Below are 21024 nucleotides of genomic sequence, written 5' to 3' on the forward strand. Positions count from 1 at the left end.
GCCTGCTGAGTTCCTCCAGCATCACAGTGGTTTTTTATCTAGATTCCAGCATCTGCAGTCCTTTGTTTCTCTAAATTAAAGATTGATATCGGTAATTATTCATTAAATGGGTCAGATGGCATCTATGGAGGGAAATGGACAGTTTTAGTTTGGGATCCTTCATCTGGACTAAAAGTGGTGGAGGGAAGGGGTGGAACAAAAGCTGGCAGGTGATAGGTGGATCCAGGTGAGGGGGGTGACAGGCAGGTGAGGAATGGTGGCAGAGGCTGGGAGGTAATAGGTGGAAGTGACAAAGGGCTGAATCTGACAGGAGAGGAAGGTGGAGCATGGATTCATTAAGTGTCCTCCAGGAACAAGTCTGTTACTCCTACCTGATCTGGCCTATGTGACTTCAGCCCAACTCAAAACTGCCTCTTCAAGGGATGTACATTACATGAATGAATGAAAGAAACTAGTATTGCCACATTTGGCATTTTGAATTTGCCAGTAGCTGCCAGATTTTAATTAGAGATAGTTCCAGTTGGTTTACCACTGATTATTAAAATTGGTCTGTGCAAGGACGTCAGTGCTGGACAACTGAACCCCCCATACAATGTGTCAGTATCAAGCACACCTCAGTTATGGAAACACCTCTAAATGTAGAGAAAGACTTCCTTTCCCCAAATGTGAGAAATTACCTATTTCCCACACCAATTATGCTCTGATCAATTTGCATTAAACTTGGACAGTTTTGGGCTATAAACCAGTAGCTAAATGGCATAAACACATTTCACACAAGGTGCAGTCCACAGATAAAGATGCCCATTCTCTCACTCCATGCTTGAATTCACACAGTAGTCAGAGGAAGGGCATTTTGTAGCACACTCAGTGTCAGTGTTCTTCCCCTCCACTGTCAAATTTCTCAATGATCCATGGACCCATGAACACTACCTCATTAATACTTTTTTTCTTTTGCAGTATTTATTTCTTTTTGTAACTTATAGATTTTTGTGTCTTTGTACTGCAGCTGCAAAACAACAAATTTCACATCATATTTCAGAGATAATAAATCTGATTCTGATCACAACAAATTAAAAATAACCCAAAACCAAGATGCTACATTTGCTGGAAATCTGAAATGAAAAAAAAATTGAAGTGAAACAAAATTTTTCTATATTTCCTGTTTTATATCAGAAAGTGATAATTTCTATGTAAAAATATACAGCAGCTATTTGAAAAGCTTGCTTATACCTTAGGGAAGGGTTAGATAGATCTTAGAGCAGGATAAAATGTCGGCACAACATTGTGGGCCGAAGGGCCTGTACTGTGCTGTAATGTCCTATGTTCTGTGTTCTATGTTCTATGTTCTATGTGTAACTAATTTCACAACTTACCCTCAGAATCTTCCCTTGCATTTTACAAGGGTGAAAAGTAGTTTAAACTGTGCTAACTTGCAAGTAAAATTCCAGAGGGGAGGTCTCATAATAATTCCAAAACTTTTTAAACTTATCTTCCAATCAGGAAATTTGACCACCAACGATCTCTGGCTAGAAGAAGCTTTCACAATTTCATTGGCCCTCTTTACCCAGTACTCGAGCATGTGGATAAATTTATTCCATAAAAACAAGCTGCCCTGACTCAAGTTACACACAATCAGCACACACACAATAAGTTTAAAAACAGGATAGTATACTTGAACAAGAATTCCCTACAGTCCTGGAAAAGAAAAGGTTAGTTGACAGGAAAGCGACTAACCGTCATGGAGTGGGTCGAACAGTTGTTTAGCTGTGCACGTCTCACCTTTGACCTCTCCAGGCATTTCAAGGCCAAGTTTCTGATAAAAGTCTTTTTGTTTTTTTAACTCCGCTGTAAATGACAAATAATTCAGGTTTAACTAATTGTGATTACACAATATCACAAGATTAACATTTTCTGCTTTATCTCTAAAATGTCAGGATTCCTTGAGCTGGACTAATGACAAAATGTCATAACTCTTGAGTTTGTAAGGTCCACAGAAAATATTTCATGACACTAAAACCACTACGAGATTATAAAAAAATGCAACTGATCATGCAAACACTCAATGCTCTTGCTGCAGGTAAAAGACTGATCTATGCCCTCTCACTGACCAGAGATTGCTCTCCTACACATAAAGATGCTTTCAAGGAGTATGCTCCATACAATAACAAGCTGGAGGTAAAACAAATAGTTAGTTTTTTTTTACAGATTCTTTAGTTGATTTCCACAGTCACATTTTTCAAATCTTAGAGTTTGATTTCAGAATGCTTTTCATAAGGAAATTTAGATTCATATTTTGTATTAAACCATAAATTGATTTTAAGAGGTGCATTGATGCATCTACAGAAGGACCTGTGTTTCAGCAATTCAAAATTAGTCCCACGTTTCCATTGCTAGCCTCACAATTATGCCTCATTCTCTGTCAGAATTCTTTCCCTTTTATCTTAAAAGATGCAATGGTGTTTGTCTTAATTACACAACTTGGTAAGGCACTGCTGCTCAGAGAACCCTTTGCACAAATGCATCTTCCTATCTTGTTCCTCTTACATTAATGGATCCCCATCACAAACTGGACAAAAGAGAGCCCCTGCTGGGGCCACTCTTTCCTTTCCTGCATCATTAACATACTATCCATTGGTAATATTTTCCTGGAGTCACTTTCCACATCTAGACTGGTCACGGCAACTCTACCTCTCCAGTCAAATCTCCAGACTGTTGCATTGTTTGGCAAGCATTCAGTTTTAGGTAAGTCACAACTTCTTTTGGCTATGTATTGAAAAGACTGAATCAACAGTCCTTGACTCTCAGCATAAACCTCCACATGCTCCTCACTAATTGCTTCCCTACCACAACTTTTATTGCAAAAGGAATGAAGTGTACATGTACAAAAGAAGTCTTAACGTAGTTTTACAAGGTGCTAGTCTGCATATGGTTTTGGTCTCCATATTTAAGGAAGAATATACTTACATTGGAAGCAGTGCAGAGAAGGTTTGTTAGTTGATTCCTGGGACAAAGGGGTTGTCATATGAAGAAAGGTTGAACAGGTTGGGCCCATACTCATTGGAATTTAAAAGAATAAGAGATGATCTTACTGAAACATATAAGATTCTGGGGAGGATTAACTGGTGCATACTGAGTGAATGTTTCCCCAACAGGGGATATCTAGAACAAGGGTCATAGTTTCAGAATAAGGGGTCATCTATTTCAGATAAAGATGAGGAAGAACTTCTTCTCCGAAGGTCATTAACTTTTTGAAATTCTGTACCCCAGAGAACTGTGTAGGCAATTATTGTATATATTCAAGGATGAGATCGACAGACATTTAAACGACAAGGGAGTGAAGGTGTGGGGAGAGAGCAGAAAAGTGGCATTAAGGCCAAGATTGGATCAGCCAAGATCTTACTGAACAATGGAGCAGGCTGGAGGGATTTTTCGGTGTTTTAAGAGGGATAGGGAAGGGGGGAGAAGAGGAGGAGGGGTGGCGATACTGGTCAGGGACACTGTTACGGCTGTGGAAAGGATGGATGTTGTAGAAGGATCATCTCTAGAGTCCGTATGGGTGGAAGTAAGGAACAAGAAAGGAGCAGTTACTCTACTAGGAGTATTCTATAGGCCCCCCAGTAGCGGTAGAGATATAGAGGAGCAGATTGGCAGGCAGTGTTTGGAGAGAAGCAAAAATAACAGGGTTGTTATAATGGGAGACTTCAACTTTCCAAATATAGACTGGAACCTGCTTAGTGCCAAAGGTTTAGATGGGTCGGAATTTGTTAAATGTGTCCAGGAGGGATTCCTGATGCAGTATGTCAACAGGCCGACTAGAGGGAATGCCATGCTAGATTTAGTTTTAGGAAATGAACCGGGGCAGGTGAAGGATCTATTGGTGGGTGAGCATTTCGGGGACAGTGACCATTGCTCCATAACCTTTAAAATTGTCATGGACAGGGACAGGTGCAGAGAGGACAAGAAGATATTTAATTGGGGAAGGGCGAACTATGAGGCTATAAGGAGAGAACTTGGGAGTGTAAAGCAGGATGTCCTTTTTGAAGGGAAATGTACCATGGAGATGTGGTCGATGTTCAGGGATCTTATGCAGGATGTTAGGGATAAATATGTCCCGGTGAGGCAGAGAAGGAATGGCAGGGTGAAGGAACCGTGGGTGATGAGAGAGGTGGAATGACTAGTTAGGGAGAAGAAGGTAGCATACATAAGGTATAAGCAGCAAGGTTCAGACAGGGGCCCGTGAGTAATATAGAGAAGCGAGGAAGGAACTTAAGAAAGGGCTGAGGAGACTGAGAAGGGGACACGAAAAGGCGTCGGCTAGTAGGGTTAAGGAAAATCCCAAGGCCTTTTTCACATACGTGAAGGGTAGGAGGACGGCTAGGGTAAAGGTAGGTCTGATCAAAGACAAAGGTGGGAGAATGTGCCTGGAGGCGGCGGAAGTGGGAGAAGTTCTCAATGAATATTTCTCTTCCGTATTCACCGAGGAGAGGGGTCTTGATGACGTGGAAGCGAGTGCTGGTAAGGGTAATGTTCTCGAGGTTGTAGATATCAAGAGAGAGGATGTGTTGAAGTTGTTAAATAATATCAGGACAGATAAATCTCCGGGGCCTGATGAGATTTTTCCCAGGCTGCTTTGAGAGGTGAGGGAGGAGATTGTTGAACCGCTGGTAACGATCTTTGAGTCCTCGTTGTCCACGGGGATGGTGCAGGAGGATTGGAGGGTGGCAAATGTTGTCCCCTTGTTCAAAAAAGGTAGTAGGGATAGTCCAGGGAATTACAGACCGGTGAGCCTTACGTCTGTGGTGGGTAAGCTGTTAGAAAGGATTCTAAGGGATAGGATCTATGAACACCTGGAGAATCATGGACTGATTAGGGACAGCCAGCATGGCTTTGTGAAGGGAAGATCTTGCCTCACAAGCCTGATAGGGTTCTTTGAGGAGGTGACAAAGAAGATTGATGAGGGTAGTGCGGTGGATGTGGTCTATATGGATTTTAAGTAAGGCATTTGATAAGGTTCTTCATGGTAGTCTTCTTCAGAAGGTCAGAGGCCAAGGGATCCAGGGAAGTTTGGCTGTGTGGATTAGGAATTGGCTTGCCTGTAGAAAGCAGAGGGTTGTGGTGGAGGGAGTGCATTCGGATTGGAGGGCAGTGACTAGTGGCGTCCCGCAGGGATCGGTTCTGGGACCTCTACTTTTTGTGATATTTATAGATGACTTAGATGAGGGGGTGGAAGACTGGGTTAGTAAGTTTGCGGACGACACTAAGATCGGCGGTGTTGTGGATAGTGTGGAGGGCTGTCGGAACTTACAGAGGGATATTGATAGGATGCAGAGCTGGGCTGACAAGTGGCAGATGGAGTTCAATCCAGAGAAGTGTGAGGTGGTACACTTTGGAAGGACAAACTCCAGGGCAGAGTACAAGGTAAATGGCAAGGTACTTGGCAGTGTAGAGGAGCAGAGGGATCTGGGAGTTCATATTCACAGTTCATTGAAAGTTGCCTCACAGGTGGATAGAGCAGTTAAGAAGGCCTACGGGATGTTAGCTTTCATGAGTCGTGGGATTGAGTTTAAGAGCCGCGAAGTGATGATGCAGATTTACAAAACTCTAGTTAGACTACACTTAAGAGTACTGTGTTCAGTTTTGGTCGCCGCATTATAGGAAGGATGTGGAGGCGTTGGAGAGGGTGCAGAGGAGATTTGCCAGGATGCTGCCTGGATTAGAGGATATGGAATATGAGCACAGGCTTAATGTGCTAGGGCTTTATTCACTGGAAAGGAGGAGGATGAGAGGAGACATGATAGAGGTATATAAAATATTGAGAGGAATAGACAGAGTAGACAGCCAGCGCCTCCTTCCCAGGGCACCAATGCTCAAGACCAGAGGGCATGGCTTTAAGGTTTTGGGTGGGAGGTTCAGGGGAGATTTTTCACCCAGAGAGTGGTTGGTGCATGGAATGCACTGCCTGGGGTGGTGGTGGAGGCAGATACATTGGACAGGTTCAAGAGTTTGTTGGATAGGCATATGGAGGAATGTGAGATAGAGGGATATGCGGGAGGAAAGGGTTAGATAGTGTGAGGGTGGTTTGATGGACGGCACAACATGGTGGGCCAAGGGGCCTGTTTTGTGCTGTATGGTTCTATGGATGTATGGATGGACTAGCCTACCTCTGCTTCTGCTTCTTATGACCACTGGTTCATGTTAAACTCAAACATTTGCAACATCAGGACTTGTTTAACACTGAACTGAGATTCCAACCTCATGTCAAAATCTGATTTCAGGTTCACTATGTTGCCCATGTCCATCCTGCCATCATGCTGCTGAGACACTCATGCTTACCTTCCTCAACCTCCCCCTCTCCATTTTACATAGACCTCAACTCATCCAAATTTCCATTGCCCATGTCTCATATCACTTTGTCCTGGTCACCCATTATCACCACCTCTGTGGAACTATTCTGGGTCAATCCTCTAAATCCTCTCTTCCAATTATCTCCAACAATAAATTCCTGACCACAAACTTTTCTCTGACTACAGCACTTATGCCTGTGCCAAACATCGTCTGGCAGTGGAACAACAAGCAGAGGGTGGTTCATGTACGGAATGAGCTGCCGGAGGAAGTGGTTGAGGCAGGTATGATAACAACATTTAAAAGGCACTTGGATTAGTACATGGAAAGAAGGGGTTTACAGGGATATGGGCCAAAAGTGGACAAGTGGGACTAGCTTGGGATTAGCACCTTTGTTGGCATGGATGTTGGGCTAAAGGGCCTGTTTCCCTGCTGCATTACTCTATGATTCTATGACTCTAACTAAGTCAATTGTTTGCAGTTTTAGTAATAAAAGTTATATTTCTATATGTATAATAAATACAATAAATTCCTGACCACAAACTTTTCTGGTCAGGAATTTATTGTATCTATTACACATATAAAAATATAACTATATATTTCTAAATAGTTATATATATAACTATATAGAAATATATAGTTTTCATATTTCCATTATCTGCAGAAAGGGAAGAAAATATTTGTTGTCAAACTAGATCAGGAATTACTAAACCAAAGCTAAATTTCTAGAAAATAACAATAATTTCCAGTAACATACCTATTTCTACAGCGTCTGTCAAAGCATCCTTTGAAACTTGTGAATATTTCCAGTACAGACATCAAGCAATTCCATCATTAGTTCATTCAAAGTTCTAGTAGTTGACTGCAATGCAGTACTGGTACTCGTTTAACAGTATGTTACTGGGCATTGAAGACAAGTCAACAGGTTGCTAATTATAAGAGTCAGAGTTGTAGAGGTGCAGCGCACAGAAGTGGGCCCTTCAGACCCCTCTTTCCACACCAACCCTTTTGCCCATCTACACTAATCCCATTTGCCAGCATTAGGACTGTATTCTTCTCCTATTCAAGCGCCTATCTAAATATCTTCCGTCACCTCAGGGCAGCCGTATGGAGAGTCTCGTCATTAGAAAAACAATAACAGAGATTGAAGAACTAGAAGGCAGGCATGGAGTCCTAAGAGGAGGCAGAGTGGGAGGGAGTATGGTCAGGATAGCTGTGAGAGTCTATGGGTCTGTAAAAGATGTTTGTCCCTGAGACAGGTACAGAGATCCCAGAAGGGAAGAGTCAAAAATGGTCCACCTGAAGGTGCAAGCAGTGTGAGAACTGGCAGCAAAAATAATGGAATTTGAAGGTTCTGTTTGAGTGCAGGATGCAGCACCGATCCAATCACTGACCTACCAGAAAGAGTTACAGGAGGGGATCCCAGTAGGACTGAAGCAACAATTATTCCACGTATCACACAAAAGGACAGGCGTAGCTGCTATAACTGATGTGTTCAGTGATCAGTGTGGTTCAGTTATCCAGACTGCTTCAGTAAACAGCAAAGTTGCTCATAGTGTTGGGAACTACTTAGTAATTGAAACTGATTCCACAACCTCCTCTGGTGGCACATTCCAGTCATCACCCACTCTCTGTGTGAAAACTTTCCCCTTCAAACCTCCTCCCTCTCACCTTAAAGCTAAGCCCTCTTGTTTTGGATACCTCTAAGGGACACGGAACACTTCAGTGGTCTGGCATCCTTGTAAATGCTTTCTTCAGGCATTTGAACAAAACCAGAATGTAAATGCCCCCTAGCTCATCCTGAACATCAAAAGCAGAACATTTCACAACCAGCCTTAGCACAAAAACACAAAGGAAGTTCACCAAAAGGCTCAAGTCATCCTAATTAAACAACTGTAGACTTGCCAATTAAATTTGATCTTAAAGAGAATAATATTTTTAAGTTTGAACATTCTGATTGGTCTCTAACAACTTGGGTCTAATGATCTGAAGGAATTTCTATAGAGCTACACTTATATCATGGAATGCAGTAAAGCAGAGCTCTGCTTTCTAACCTAAACAAAGTTGGCAGGGGAGTCTGTGCCCGGGATTCGGAGGAAGATCTGGGGGTCGGGGTCCATGCCCTGGGGAGAACACAGGCTAGGGATAAGGAGTAAGTTATGTAGGTCTGAGCAATAGAGAAATTCCTTCACCCAGAGCGTGGTGAAGCTGTGTAATTGTCTACCACAGAAGCATGACAGAAGGAGCTTGATGTAGTTTTTTGTACTAAAGGGACCAAGGGATATGGGAGAAAGCAGGAACAGGGAGCTGAATCTGGATGATCAGCATTGAACGTTTTGAATGGCACAGCATGTTGGAAGAGCTGATGGCCTACTCCTGCTCCTATTTTCAGGTTTCTAATTAATGGTTGGGGTATAAACTTGGGATGGGGCTCAGGCAGGGACTCAGATCAGTTTCGATAAAAGCTAGGAGAGCTGAAAGACCTTTCGGGTATTGGAAGATTTTGTGTTATCATTGATTTCCCTTCCACTTCCCTGCATATCTGAGATAGATTATGGGAGGAACTGATTATAGAGAGAGTCACACAGCACAGAAACAGGCCCCTCAACCCACCAAGTCAGCACCAACCATCAAGCACCCATTTTTACAGTAATCCTACCCTAACCCATTTTATTTTCCCCACATTCCCATCAACTCCTTTCAGATTCTACCACTCATCTACCCTCTAGGGACAATTTACAGAGACGACTTAACCTACTGACCTGCATGTCTTTGGGATGTGGAGGAAACTGGACCACCCAGAGGAAACCCACAACATCACAGGGAGAACATGCAAACTCCACACAGACAGCATCAGAGGTCAGGATTGAACCTGTCTCCGGGGTTACGAGACAGCAGCTCCACTAGCTGCGTCACTCTGCTGCCTCTATGGTTACAGGCTGTCATGTGGTACACTAAGCACTAGAAGGATGCCTCCTGCTTCCACATCCAGAGGGAGGTGCGTGGGTGGGGGGGTGGGGGGAGGTGGTGAGTTGTTACTGAAGAGAGACGTTGGGAGATTCATGGAAAGGTGAGAGGCTGAAGAGAACTAAAGGGAGTGGTGTGGATGTAAGAGGGACTGGAGAAGTGTCAAGGAAGAAAAAGAGGATAAAGAGGGAGCGAATGATTCTATGAAACTGAGAATTAACTCTAACCCATCTTCTGCTTCCTTCCCAGTCCCTCAGTCTTCATCTCCCCTCAAACACCAACTCCTCTCCCTCCCCTCCACCATTTATGCCTCTTTGCTTCATTGTAAAACATGCTACACCTCAATTTGTTGTGAGAAAATTCAAAATTTCTTACTTACCTTCTTGGAGACCAGGCACCAATTTGTAGACAATATCTTGCATTGTACGATCGTGTCTGAGAAATTCATGGAAAAGTTAATATATAATTGCTGTCTTCACATAAAGAAGTTTCCAAAATTTCCAAACTACACTCCAAGTAAAAAGGTGAGGTTATAAGTTGACAATTGCAGCAACTTATTGAATTGCTTAGAACACAGAAGGTTAAGGGGGGGATTTAATAAATGTGTTTTGAAAGCATAAATAATTCCATTGACAGAGGGTCCATAACCAGAGGCAATAGATGTGAGATAATTGGTAGAAGAACCAGGGAGGAACTCTGGAGGATCTTTTGATGCAGGAAGTCATTATAACCTGAATGCTCTGCCCAGTGTGTGATGGGAACAGATACAATAGTAAATTAAAAATATGTAAAGATAACACACCTGCACAGCTACAGAAGAAGGACAGGAGTGGGGCTAATTGGATAACTCCCTCAAAGAGACATCAATAGCCTCCTACTGTACTGTTGGATTCTATAATTCTAAGCATACAGCAAATAAGAGCTAAAGGAATGTAATGGTTCAGGTTTGTGACACTGATTCAATGATTAATGGGACTGTGGATCCATATATTTCTGAGACCACACAGGCTATTTAATAGTGAATATTCAACTATACTACTACTGGAATTCACAACACTCGTTTCAGACTGAAGCTCTACCACTCAGCGTCATACAGCACAAAAGCAGACCCTTCGGCCCAACTGGTCCATGCCAACCAAGATTCCCATCCAAGCTAGTCCCATCTGCCTGAGTTTGGCCCATATCCCTCTAAACTTTTCCTATCCATTTATTTGTCCAAGTACCTATTAAATGTTGTTAATGTACCTGCCTCAACCACTTCCTCTGGCTGTTCAATCCAGCTGGAAAGAGTGCAGAGGAGGTTTAAGAGGATGTTGCCAAGATTCAAGGGACTGACTTATGGAGAGAGGTTGAGCAGGTTAGGACTTTATTCAGTGGAGTGCAGGAGAATGAGGGGTCATCTTATAGAGGTGTATAAAATCATGAGGGGCATAGATAGGGTGAATGTCTTTCTCCCAGGGCTGAGGAATCAAGAACTAGAGGGCACAGGTTTAAGGTGAGAGGGGAGAGATTTAATAAGAACCTGAGCAGCAACTTTTTTTCACACAGAGTGTGGTCAGTATATGGAATGAGCTGCCAGAGGAAGTGGTTGAGGCAAGTATATTAACAACATTTAGAAGGTACTTAGACAGGTACATGGATAGGAAAGGTTTAGAGGAATATGGGGCAAACGTGGGCAAGTGGGACTAGCTTAGATGGGAATCTTGGTTGATATGTACCAGTTGGGCCAAAGGGCCTGTTTCCGTGCTGTATGACTCTATGACTCCATATACTGACCACCCTCTGGGTAAAAATGTTGCCTCTCAGGTTCCTATTAAATCTCTCCCCTCTGTTTCAGCATTTTATCTTTCAACATTTATATACTACACAATGTAAAAGTTTATGTGATGCTGTCTTGAGTATCTTGAATGGGTGGCACAGTGACGCAGTGGGTAGTGCTGCTACCTCACCGCTCCAGTGACCTTGGATGCTGTTGGTGTGGATTCTGCACGTTCTTCCTGTGATGATGTGGATTTCCTCTGGGTGCTCTGGTTTTCCGTCTCGTCCCAAAGTTATGTGGGTTAGCATGTTAACTGGCCACATGTGTAGATGAATGCTAGAATCTTGGGTAGGGGTTAGGGGAGGGGAGTCCTGGAGAATAAAGTGGTTAGGGTAGAATTAGTGTAAAAATGAGAGCTTGATGGTCGGCATAGATTCAAAGAGCCCGTTCCCATGCTGTATCTATGACTCTGTCCAATGGATGATTCCAATGAATGATGTTAACACCACTGTGAGGTGCAATCCTGAATATCTAGTGAACAAGCCAGCATTTGATAACACTGAACATTTCTGAAATAAAACAGAAAATGCTGGAAACACTCAACAGGTCAAGCAGCATCTGTGGAAAGAAAACAGAGTTAATTTTTCACGTCAAGAGACTCGATAACTCTTTTTGTAGAGATGCTGCTTGACTGATTTAAGTGTTTCCAGCATTTCCTGTTTTTACTTCAGATTTTCAGCATTTGCAATTTTTCTTTTAATTTACTATGAACTTCTGCCCTGAACATCCACCTCCAGGACACACGTGTTCCATCATTTCATGTGACCAATAAAGATGAACTCATGATCTCTCAGATTACCTTGTCGTGGCCCTTGCACCTTATTGTCTACCTGCACTGCATTTTCTCTGTAACTGTGACATTATATTCTGCATTCTGTTATTGTCTTTCCCTTTGTACTAACTCAGCATATTTATGTTTTTAAATGATCTGTATGGACAGCATGCAGAGCAGTTTTTCCAGTCTACATGTGACATTAATAAACCAATTACCAATGTTGCCCTCATTTCTATGGATAATATTCAATGACAGTACCTAGAACCTAGATACCTTTGATCACGGTGAACTGTAACTACTGGGCCGGATTGCACTGGATCCAGGTCATGGACTGGACTGCCCACTAGTACATGACGCTGAGGGAATCCGAGAGGCAAGTAGGCCCTGGACGGTGAACCCGAGAACATGCTGGCTGCCTTTGAATGCTCACCTCCGTCAGGGGTTTTTGAATTGTATTTAAATAGAAATGATGGACACTAAATAAATGTTTAAATGGATTTTAATAATTAAAAATAAATATAAATGCTACAAAAAATTAACGTAGTAAAAACACAGCATGCAGTTATGTCCTTCTGCAGGGATAGCAACTCTGTTCAATTAGCTAGCTCACTGCCTGCATGTTAGACAGCCCTGACATAAAGCTGAGCATTGGGTATAAAGAGCATCAGCTTCTCACTCCAACACATCAGTACTCCACCACTGGGCTCAGTGATTGGTCCAGTAGCAGGCCTGCGGTCGGATGTACCATCCACAATTGGAATTCTGCATTTAGCCAAGCATGCATGAAGGTCCAAAGGAAACTGAACCATTGACAGCTGGCATTTCCCTACAGTACTGCCAGCTAGCTCAATTCAGCCTCTCTGTTTACTTAAAGGATGTTTGAATCATGTTTGTGCTGTAAACCCGAGTGCCATGAACCTGCATTGTGAATCACCTTCAGCTAATTTGCCTACTCCTTGGGCTGGGGCCTTAGCAGGTGGCTGAATGAACATTCCCCTCAACACCTATAAGGGTATGCAGTACGCTGATGTAAGGAGCATGTCACTGCAACAGAGCTATTGTACCACAATATGGGCAATGATGCACTGTGCAAAACCTTAGCTGACACATAGAAACAAAAGATAAAGAATAAATCTATATATTTCCTTTTAAGCCTTTGAGAAAAGTACTTTGTGACCACTAAAATACTAGTTATATACTGTAATGTTTTCTTGGGTAGACAACAACCAATAGCAGAGGTAACTAACCCATTATTAGATGCTAGTGATGGAGGTTGTAGGTTAAATGTTGGCCCGAAAATGAAAGTTCCCCAACTCTTCTTCCATTAATGCCATGGGAGTTTTACATCCACCTGAATGAGCACGTGGGACCTCAGTTTAGAGTCAATCTAAAAGACTCTAGTGGTCCAATGCATGTTTTGAAGAATGGGTACCGGTGAAGGTGGGGGGGGGGGGGGGGGGGGGGGTGGGGGGGGGGGGGAGGGGGACTGGCAGCCACAGTGAGAGGAAGTTTTAAATAGATTCCAGTAGCTCCTTTTAAAGTCAGAAGAACAGGCAGTCCCAGAAGTGCGGAAGAACACAATCAGCATCCACACAGGTTTGTTTGATTTTTGTATATACCTAGAGCCTAAACCTTCTTTCATAGATGTTGGTATCGTGGAATGAAGCTCCTCATTGACCTCTAGCCTAGTTCGAGGTGCAGGACACAGAGGGAAATCAGTCACACCACTCAGAAGTGGCCACATATCAGCTTGTGAAAATGGAGAATGAAACAGGTTTTCACAAGGAGAAACGTCTCATTAAACTGCAATTTGAACTGAACCAGCTCTTAATAGATTTGTTCACTTAAATCAGAGATATCACCAGAAAACCTTAGTCCAATCATTCAATTAGAAAAGACCCAATGATATAGAATTAATCAAAAATCATAGAGACGGACGGTTAAAGGTAATTAACAAATGATAGGTATATAAAAGCTGAAAGCATTCACCTATACTTTCTGACATAACATAGGGTTATTGTATACAATATAGTTGTTTAGAAACACCAATATTTATTCAATCCATGGCAACTTCTGTCTGCTTTTCAGTGTCCTGGAACAGGAAGGGGGGAGTGGGTTTGCTGTTTGAGATTCAAAGTGCAGATACGTCAGCCTGCATTGATGAGATAGAGTCAGAGATTCACAGCACTCATGTTCCAGCTTCTGCTTTAATTTATTGACCGTTGTTATCTGCTGTAATTTTATTACACGGGAAGATATTTAATATATACAAACATCCACACATTTCGTGCACATGAAATGTTTAAAAAGGCACGATATAAGACAAAATTTTTTTTAAGAAGTCAGCATTCCTGCTTGATTCTGCAGTAATGGTTACAACTGCATGTTTAACACTCACCCTATATACTGCAATGGATGACTCTGGTGAATGACAATCCTGCAGGTAGGACATGTGTTGTTCTCTTCTAGATATTTCACAAGGCAGCTCCTACAAACTGAAGGCAAACCGAAAATTCATCAAGACTTTATTGTCTACATTTACTTCCATTTTTTTACTACTTTGGCAAAAATAGTCTAATGCAACAAAGTCCCTGTTTAAGATTTACAGTGACTTTTTCCTCTAAATTAGTAATTGGGGAAATATTTGCTTATGAACAATCCAAAGCCTAATACTTAAAGGTTAAACAGGTACTAGGACCCAGGAGGTAGAATGGCAGATGCCTGAGCCCTTGGCCATGTCAAGAGGTACAATTTGCCTGTATTGATGAGAATAATAAATGCACGATAGTGTAGCGGTTAGCGCAATGCTATTACAGCACCAGCGATCGGGGTTCAATTCCCGTCGCTGTCTGTAAGGAGTTTGTGCGTTCTCCCGTGTCTGCGTGGGCTTCCTCCAGGTGCTTCAGTTTCCTCCCACATTCTAAAGACGTACGGGTAGGTTAATTTGGGGGTTTAAAATGGGCAGTGCAGATTCGTTGGGCCGGAAGGGCCTGTTACCACGCTGTAAATAAAAATTTAAAAAAAGCTTAAGGAAGGATGGACAAATTGACCGTGGCACAGGGAAGCATTTAAGGGGAGGAGTGAAAATCAATGCGGCAGTAAAAGAAACAAGGTCAGAAGGATAGACATTCCTTGCAACCATGACTGTGCTATCCGTCTGGTGCCAGGGTTGAGGACATCTTCACAGACCTATGGAAGAAATTGGTGGGAGTAAAAGGATCCATGTTGGAACTGATGATACAGGCATAACTAGAAAGGAGGTTCTGCTGCAATGATTCAAGGAGGAAGAGACCAAATTAAAACGTAGAGCCTCACGTGTAATAATCTCGACTGTTACCTGAACATCAATGTAGTGGTTATAGTAAAACCGAACAACCACTAGGCCATTTCAGAGAGCAGTTAAGAGCCAATCACATTGCTGTGGGCCTAGTGTGAGATATAAGCCAGCCCGGAGAAGGGCGGCAGATTCCGAAGAATGGTCATTGACCTGAAATGTTGACCCCGTTTTCTGTCCAAGGATGTTGGCGGATCTGCTGGATGATTCCAGCACTTTCAGATTTCCAGCATTTTCAGTTATTTGCTTCAATCAAGGATGGGAGATTTCCTGTCAATGAGCAGCAGCATTATTGGGCATTCCCAGGACATCTTGGTCTTACTTATGCAGTAAGTATTTTCCTGTTATAAACAAAACCCTCTTTGATCAGGAAAACACATTACAACTCAGGAACAGATCCTTCAGTCGTTGACGTCAGTGATGACCATAATGCCAATACTAATCAATCCCACCTGCCTGCATATGTTCAATACTCCTCCATTCGCTGCCTGTTCATGTGTCTGTCTAAATGCCTCTTAAACATTGCTATCGTATCTGTTCCCACCACTTCTCCTGGCAGGGGTTTCCAGGCACCTACCACTACCTGTGTAAAAAACACTTGCCTCGTAAACCTCCTTTAAACTTTTCCCCCTCACCTTAAAGCTATCCTTCTAGCATTTGACATTTCCACCCTGGGAAAAAGACTCTGACTACTCACCCTTTCTGTGCCTCTCATAATTTTATATACTTCTATCAGGTCTCCTCTCAATCTCTGACACTCCAGAGAAAACAATCTAAGTTTGTCCAACTTCTCCTCATAGCACATGCCCTCTAATCCAGGCAGCATCCTGGTGAACCTCTCCTGCACCCTCTCCAAAGTCTCCACATCCTTCCTATAATGGGGCAATCAGAACTGCACACAATATTCCAAATAAAGACTAACCAGGGTTTTATAAAACTGCCACACTTTTATACTTAACACTCCGACTGACGGAGACAAGCATGCCATACGCCTTCTTTACCAACCTACAGTATATACTTGTGTTGTCACTTTCAGGGAGGTATGGACTTAGACCCCAAGATCCCTCTGTACATCAATGCTCTTCAGGGTCCTGCTATTTACTCTATACTTTCCTCTTACATTTAACCTCCCAAAGTGCAACATTTCACACTTGTTTAGATTAAACTCGATCTGACATTTCACTGCCCACATTTCCAACCAGTCTATATCCTGATGAAACTTTTGACAACCTTCTTCACTATCCACAACTCTGCCAATTTTTATGTCATCTGCAGACTTACTAATCAGCCCACCTACATTTTTGTCCAAATCATTTATATATGCAACAAACAACAGAAGTCCCGGTACTGTTCCTCACAGATCACCACTGATCACAGACCTCTGATGGAGACCTTTGCATCCTCTTTAGCAACAGGCAAGGTCCTAGAGGACTGGAGAAAAACAAGCACAAAACTTCATGGCAACACCAGTGATCAAGAAATAAGACAGAAAATGCTCAACAGGTCATGCAGCATTTTGGCGAGAGAAGACGTGTTAGCATTTCAGGTCAATGACCCATTGTCAGAACAGGGAAAATTTAGAGACCAGGCGTGTTTTAAGTAGCAGAGAACACAGACCGGGATTGGGGAGTGGTTGGGGGGTGGGGGGATGGGGAGGGGTGGAGGATGGGGGCAAAAGGAGAGGAAGGAACAAAAGGAATGTCTGTGATAGGATGGAGACCAAAAAGAATGGATGATGCAGACTGGAATTGACTTGTTAATCACTAAAATTAGTTCCTCTGCTTCATCACACATTTCACTATTTATACCCCTGCTTCTCCAAAATGCCTGCCCAATTCTTCAAAATTACTCATGAAAACAGGTTTAACCTGCTCTCTGCATCATCTGTTTTACTCTGAAATGACTTATATATTGTGGTGATATTTCTTTTCTTTATTCACTTTCCCTGTTCCAAGTTCCATGTGACACTCCTTTTTCAGAGTCAAGGGGAATTTGCTGGATTCAACTTGGCGACAGCTCAGTGGTTCCCGAATACCTCAACGAAATCAGCTCCAAGTTAGTGGCTTCTATTGTATCTTGTGACCTCTATATTCCTTTTTCTCATTGTGTCTCCAGTTAAATTTAGAGTAATCACTGAAGACATGCCATTGAAGCCAAGCCTCACCCCAGCTCAAAGATTCTGAAGTTTTACCACAGTTTTCCTCTAACAGATGGCATATTAACTAATTCTGAACAATATTTACATCATTTTTTGCAGATAGAGGTCTATTGAGAGCTACAGTTAAGCAGTGAAGGGAATGATCCACAGCAGATCCAACTTTACATAGGGAGGCAATTATGAACACTCTTCCCAGCTGAATAAGACTTGAATGTACAACCTTCAACTCAGAAGAGAATACACTTTCCACTGAGCCATGGCTGATACAGCCATTAGCTACTGATGCGTAACTGATGTTTGATAGCTCAATCAGCATCACTTTGCAGATGATTAAATGCAGAAAGATGGAGAGGTAATTGGCCAGGTTGGATTAGTCCTATTCTTTGCGGACAGTTTCTATTTTGTTGGGTAGATGCCGTGTTGTGTCTGTATTGGAACACCTGTGGTCTAAATGTATTCAGTTCCTGATACAAGTCCTCTGGTAAGTACTATCCACAAAGATCAGCAAGCACCCAAGCTAGCCATTTACCACTTCATCAGCTTTCTGTCAAACATCACCAAAGTGATGAAAGGATGGATTGACAATGCTACAAAGCCACTCATCTGCCCACCTCTGCTAGGTTTAGGTTCTGTTAAGACCAGGTCAGAAGCTGAGCATTCTCACCACCTAACTTCTCAACTTTCCTGAATTCCTGTCAAGTACTCACATTGTGAAATTATGGGAAATTCATAGCTAATTATGCATCAATGTAAATGTAGGGATTAGCAAAGAACCAGCAATAGCAGGCTCTTCTTCCACAGTTAAAGTGAACATTGTGATTAAGAAAGGTCATTGTATGTTCCTGAATGTCTTAGATTGAGATGAATCAAATTGCATTGAGACAAACATACTATGAAACAGTGATTAAGACAAATACAATTATGTGACAAGAAAGTCACACTTGAAGCATGACTTAAAATGACCTTCCTTTCAGTGGCAGATGTAGCCTGGCAGAAATTAGGATTTGCTCATTACGAACCTACAGTATATGCCTTTATGCAAAGGGTATCATTTGAATTTATTTTTAAACCTCTGTGAAATGCTCCCACTGTAGGGAATCTTTAAGAACCTTGTCAATATCATTAACTTCACTATCAACTTCCACCTCGCCCTCAAATTCACTTGGTCCATTTCCAACACCTCTCTCCCCTTTCTTGATATCTCTGTCTCCACCTCGGGAGACAGACTATCCACTGACATCTACTACAAACCCAATGACTTCCACAGCTACCTTGACTACACCTCCTCTCACCCTTGCACTTGTAAAGACACCATTTATTTTTCACAGTTCCTTTGTCTCCACTGCATCTGTTCTTGTGGTGAGGCCTTCTACTCCAGGACATCTAAGATGTCCTGCTTTTTCAGAAAAGGGGGTTTCCACTCCACTGCTATTGATGGAGCCCTCACCTGCACTTCCTCCATTTCCTGCACGCCTGCTCTTACCCCATCATCACCTCCCGCCCCCGACAGAACAGGGATAAAAGATCCCCTGGTCCTCACCTATCACCCCACCAGCCTCAAGCACGTCAATCTTTGTAACTACCAGTTAAAATGCTATCCCACCACCAAGCAGATCGTCCCCTCCGCACCCCTTTGTACTTTCTGCCGGGATCACTCTTTCTGTGACTCCCTGGTCTGCTCACCCCTCCCCACCCATCGCTCCCCCTCCCCCTCCCCTGGCATTTTCCCCTGTAACCATTGGAGGTGTAACGCTTGTCCCTACACCTCGCCCCTCACTAGCATCCAGGGCCCTAAACAGCTCTTCCAGGTGAGGCAGACATTCACATGCAAATCCTCCAGCCTTATTTATAGCGTCCAGAGCTCCTGATCTCCACCTCGGGGAGACCCAAGTGCAGACTAGGCAACTGCTTTGCCGAGCACCTGAGTTCCATCTGCCATGACCATTTGGAGCTCCCAGTTGCCAGCCAATTCCCACCCCAACCTGTCTGTCCTCGGTCACCTCCACGGCCAGGTGAGGCTATATGCAAACTGGAGGGACAACATCTCATATTCCACCTGGGTAATCTACAACCCAATGGCAAAAACATTGAATTCTCCGACTTCCAGTAAACTATTCCCCCTCTGCTCCTTTTCTCTCTCGTCCTGATCCACTCAGTTCCTCCTACACCCACCCCAGCCCCCATCCCCTCCATCCACCCATCACCCACACACCCCTCCCACGGGGTCCGCTCCCCCCACTGTTCCCAACTGCCCTCCCCACCTCCCTTATTTGGTTCCATGCTCCACCTTCCTCTCCTGTCAGATTCCATCATCTGCAGCCCTCTGTCACCTCCACCTATCACCTCCCAGCCTCTGTCGCTATTTCCACTTTTCCCTCCCCATCTGCCTGTCATCCCTCAACTGCATTCACTTATCACTTGCCAGCTCTTGCTCCATCCCTTCCCCTCACCTTTTTATACTGGCTACCTCCCTTCCTGTCTTTCAGTCCAGATGAAGGGTCTCAGCCCGAAATGTTGACTGTCCACTGCCTCCATAGAAGCTGCCCGATCTGCTGAAGTTCTCCACCCAGCATCCTGTGTGTTGCTCTCAGTCTTTAAGGAAGGTTACTCAGTTCACTTCAACAGATAAATCTAAATACAGTGGCACTAGAACCATAGAACACTACAGCACAGAAAACAGGCCATTCGGCCCTTCTAGTCTGTGCCGAAACGGTATTCCGCTAGTCCCATTTACCTGCACCCAGTCCATAAACCTCTAGATCTCTCCCGTCCACGTATCTATCCAATTTATTCTTAAAACTCAAGAGTGACCCCGCATTTACTACATCAGATGGCAGCCCGTTCCATACTCCCACCACTCTTTCAGTGTAGAAGTTCTCCCTAATGCTCCCCCTAAACTTTTCCCCTTTCAGCCTAAAGCCATGTCCTCTCGTACTTATCTCTCCTAATCAAGGTGGAAAGAGCCTACTCGCATTAACTCTGTCTATACCCCTCATAATTTTGTAAACCTCTATCAAATCTCCCCTCAATTCTTCTACGCTCCAAGGAATAAAGTCCTAACCTATTCAATCTTTCCCTGTAACTCAACTCCTGAAGACCCGGCAACATTCTACTAAATCTCCTTTGCATTCTTTCAATCTTACTGATATCCTTCCCATAGTTAGGTGACCAGAACTGCACACAATACTCCAAATCTGGCCTCACCAATGTCTTATACAACCTCACCATAACATCCCAACTCCTATACTCAATACTTTGATTTATGAATGCCAGGGTGCCAAAAGCCTTCTTTACAACCCTGTCTACCTGCGACGTCACTTTCAGGGAATTATGTATCTGAACTCCCAGATCCCTTTGTTCCTCCGCACGCCTCAGTGCCCTACCATTTACTGTGTATGTCCTACCTTGATTTGTCCTTCCAAAATGCAACACCTCACACTTGTCTGCATTAAATTCCATCTGCCATTTTCTGGTCCATTCTTCCAGTTGGTTCAGATCCCTCTGTAAGCTTTGAAAGCCTTCCTCGCTGTCCACTATGCCTCCAATCTTAGTATCATCAGCAAACTTGCTGATCCAATTTACCACATTATCATCTAGATCATTGATATAGACAACAAACAACAATGGCT

At 43.2% G+C, this 21024-nt stretch overlaps 1 protein-coding gene across 9 annotated transcripts in view; it reads right to left on the reverse strand.

Annotated features, from left to right (window-relative positions):
• Positions 1 to 21024, reverse strand: part of LOC127580854 (polycomb group RING finger protein 3) — a 215606-nt gene that overhangs the window by 81334 nt on the left and 113248 nt on the right. For all 9 annotated transcript variants that reach the window (XM_052034828.1, XM_052034818.1, XM_052034810.1 and 6 more), the window contains 3 exons: positions 14302 to 14398; positions 9689 to 9744; positions 1735 to 1845 (listed from right to left, as the gene is read on the reverse strand). In XM_052034828.1, coding sequence (XP_051890788.1) covers positions 1735 to 1845; positions 9689 to 9744; positions 14302 to 14398 — 264 coding nt within the window. The remainder of the gene's footprint in view (positions 1 to 1734; positions 1846 to 9688; positions 9745 to 14301; positions 14399 to 21024) is intronic.

This window comes from Pristis pectinata, chromosome 2, assembly GCF_009764475.1.
Source record: "Pristis pectinata isolate sPriPec2 chromosome 2, sPriPec2.1.pri, whole genome shotgun sequence".
NCBI lineage: Eukaryota > Metazoa > Chordata > Chondrichthyes > Rhinopristiformes > Pristidae > Pristis > Pristis pectinata.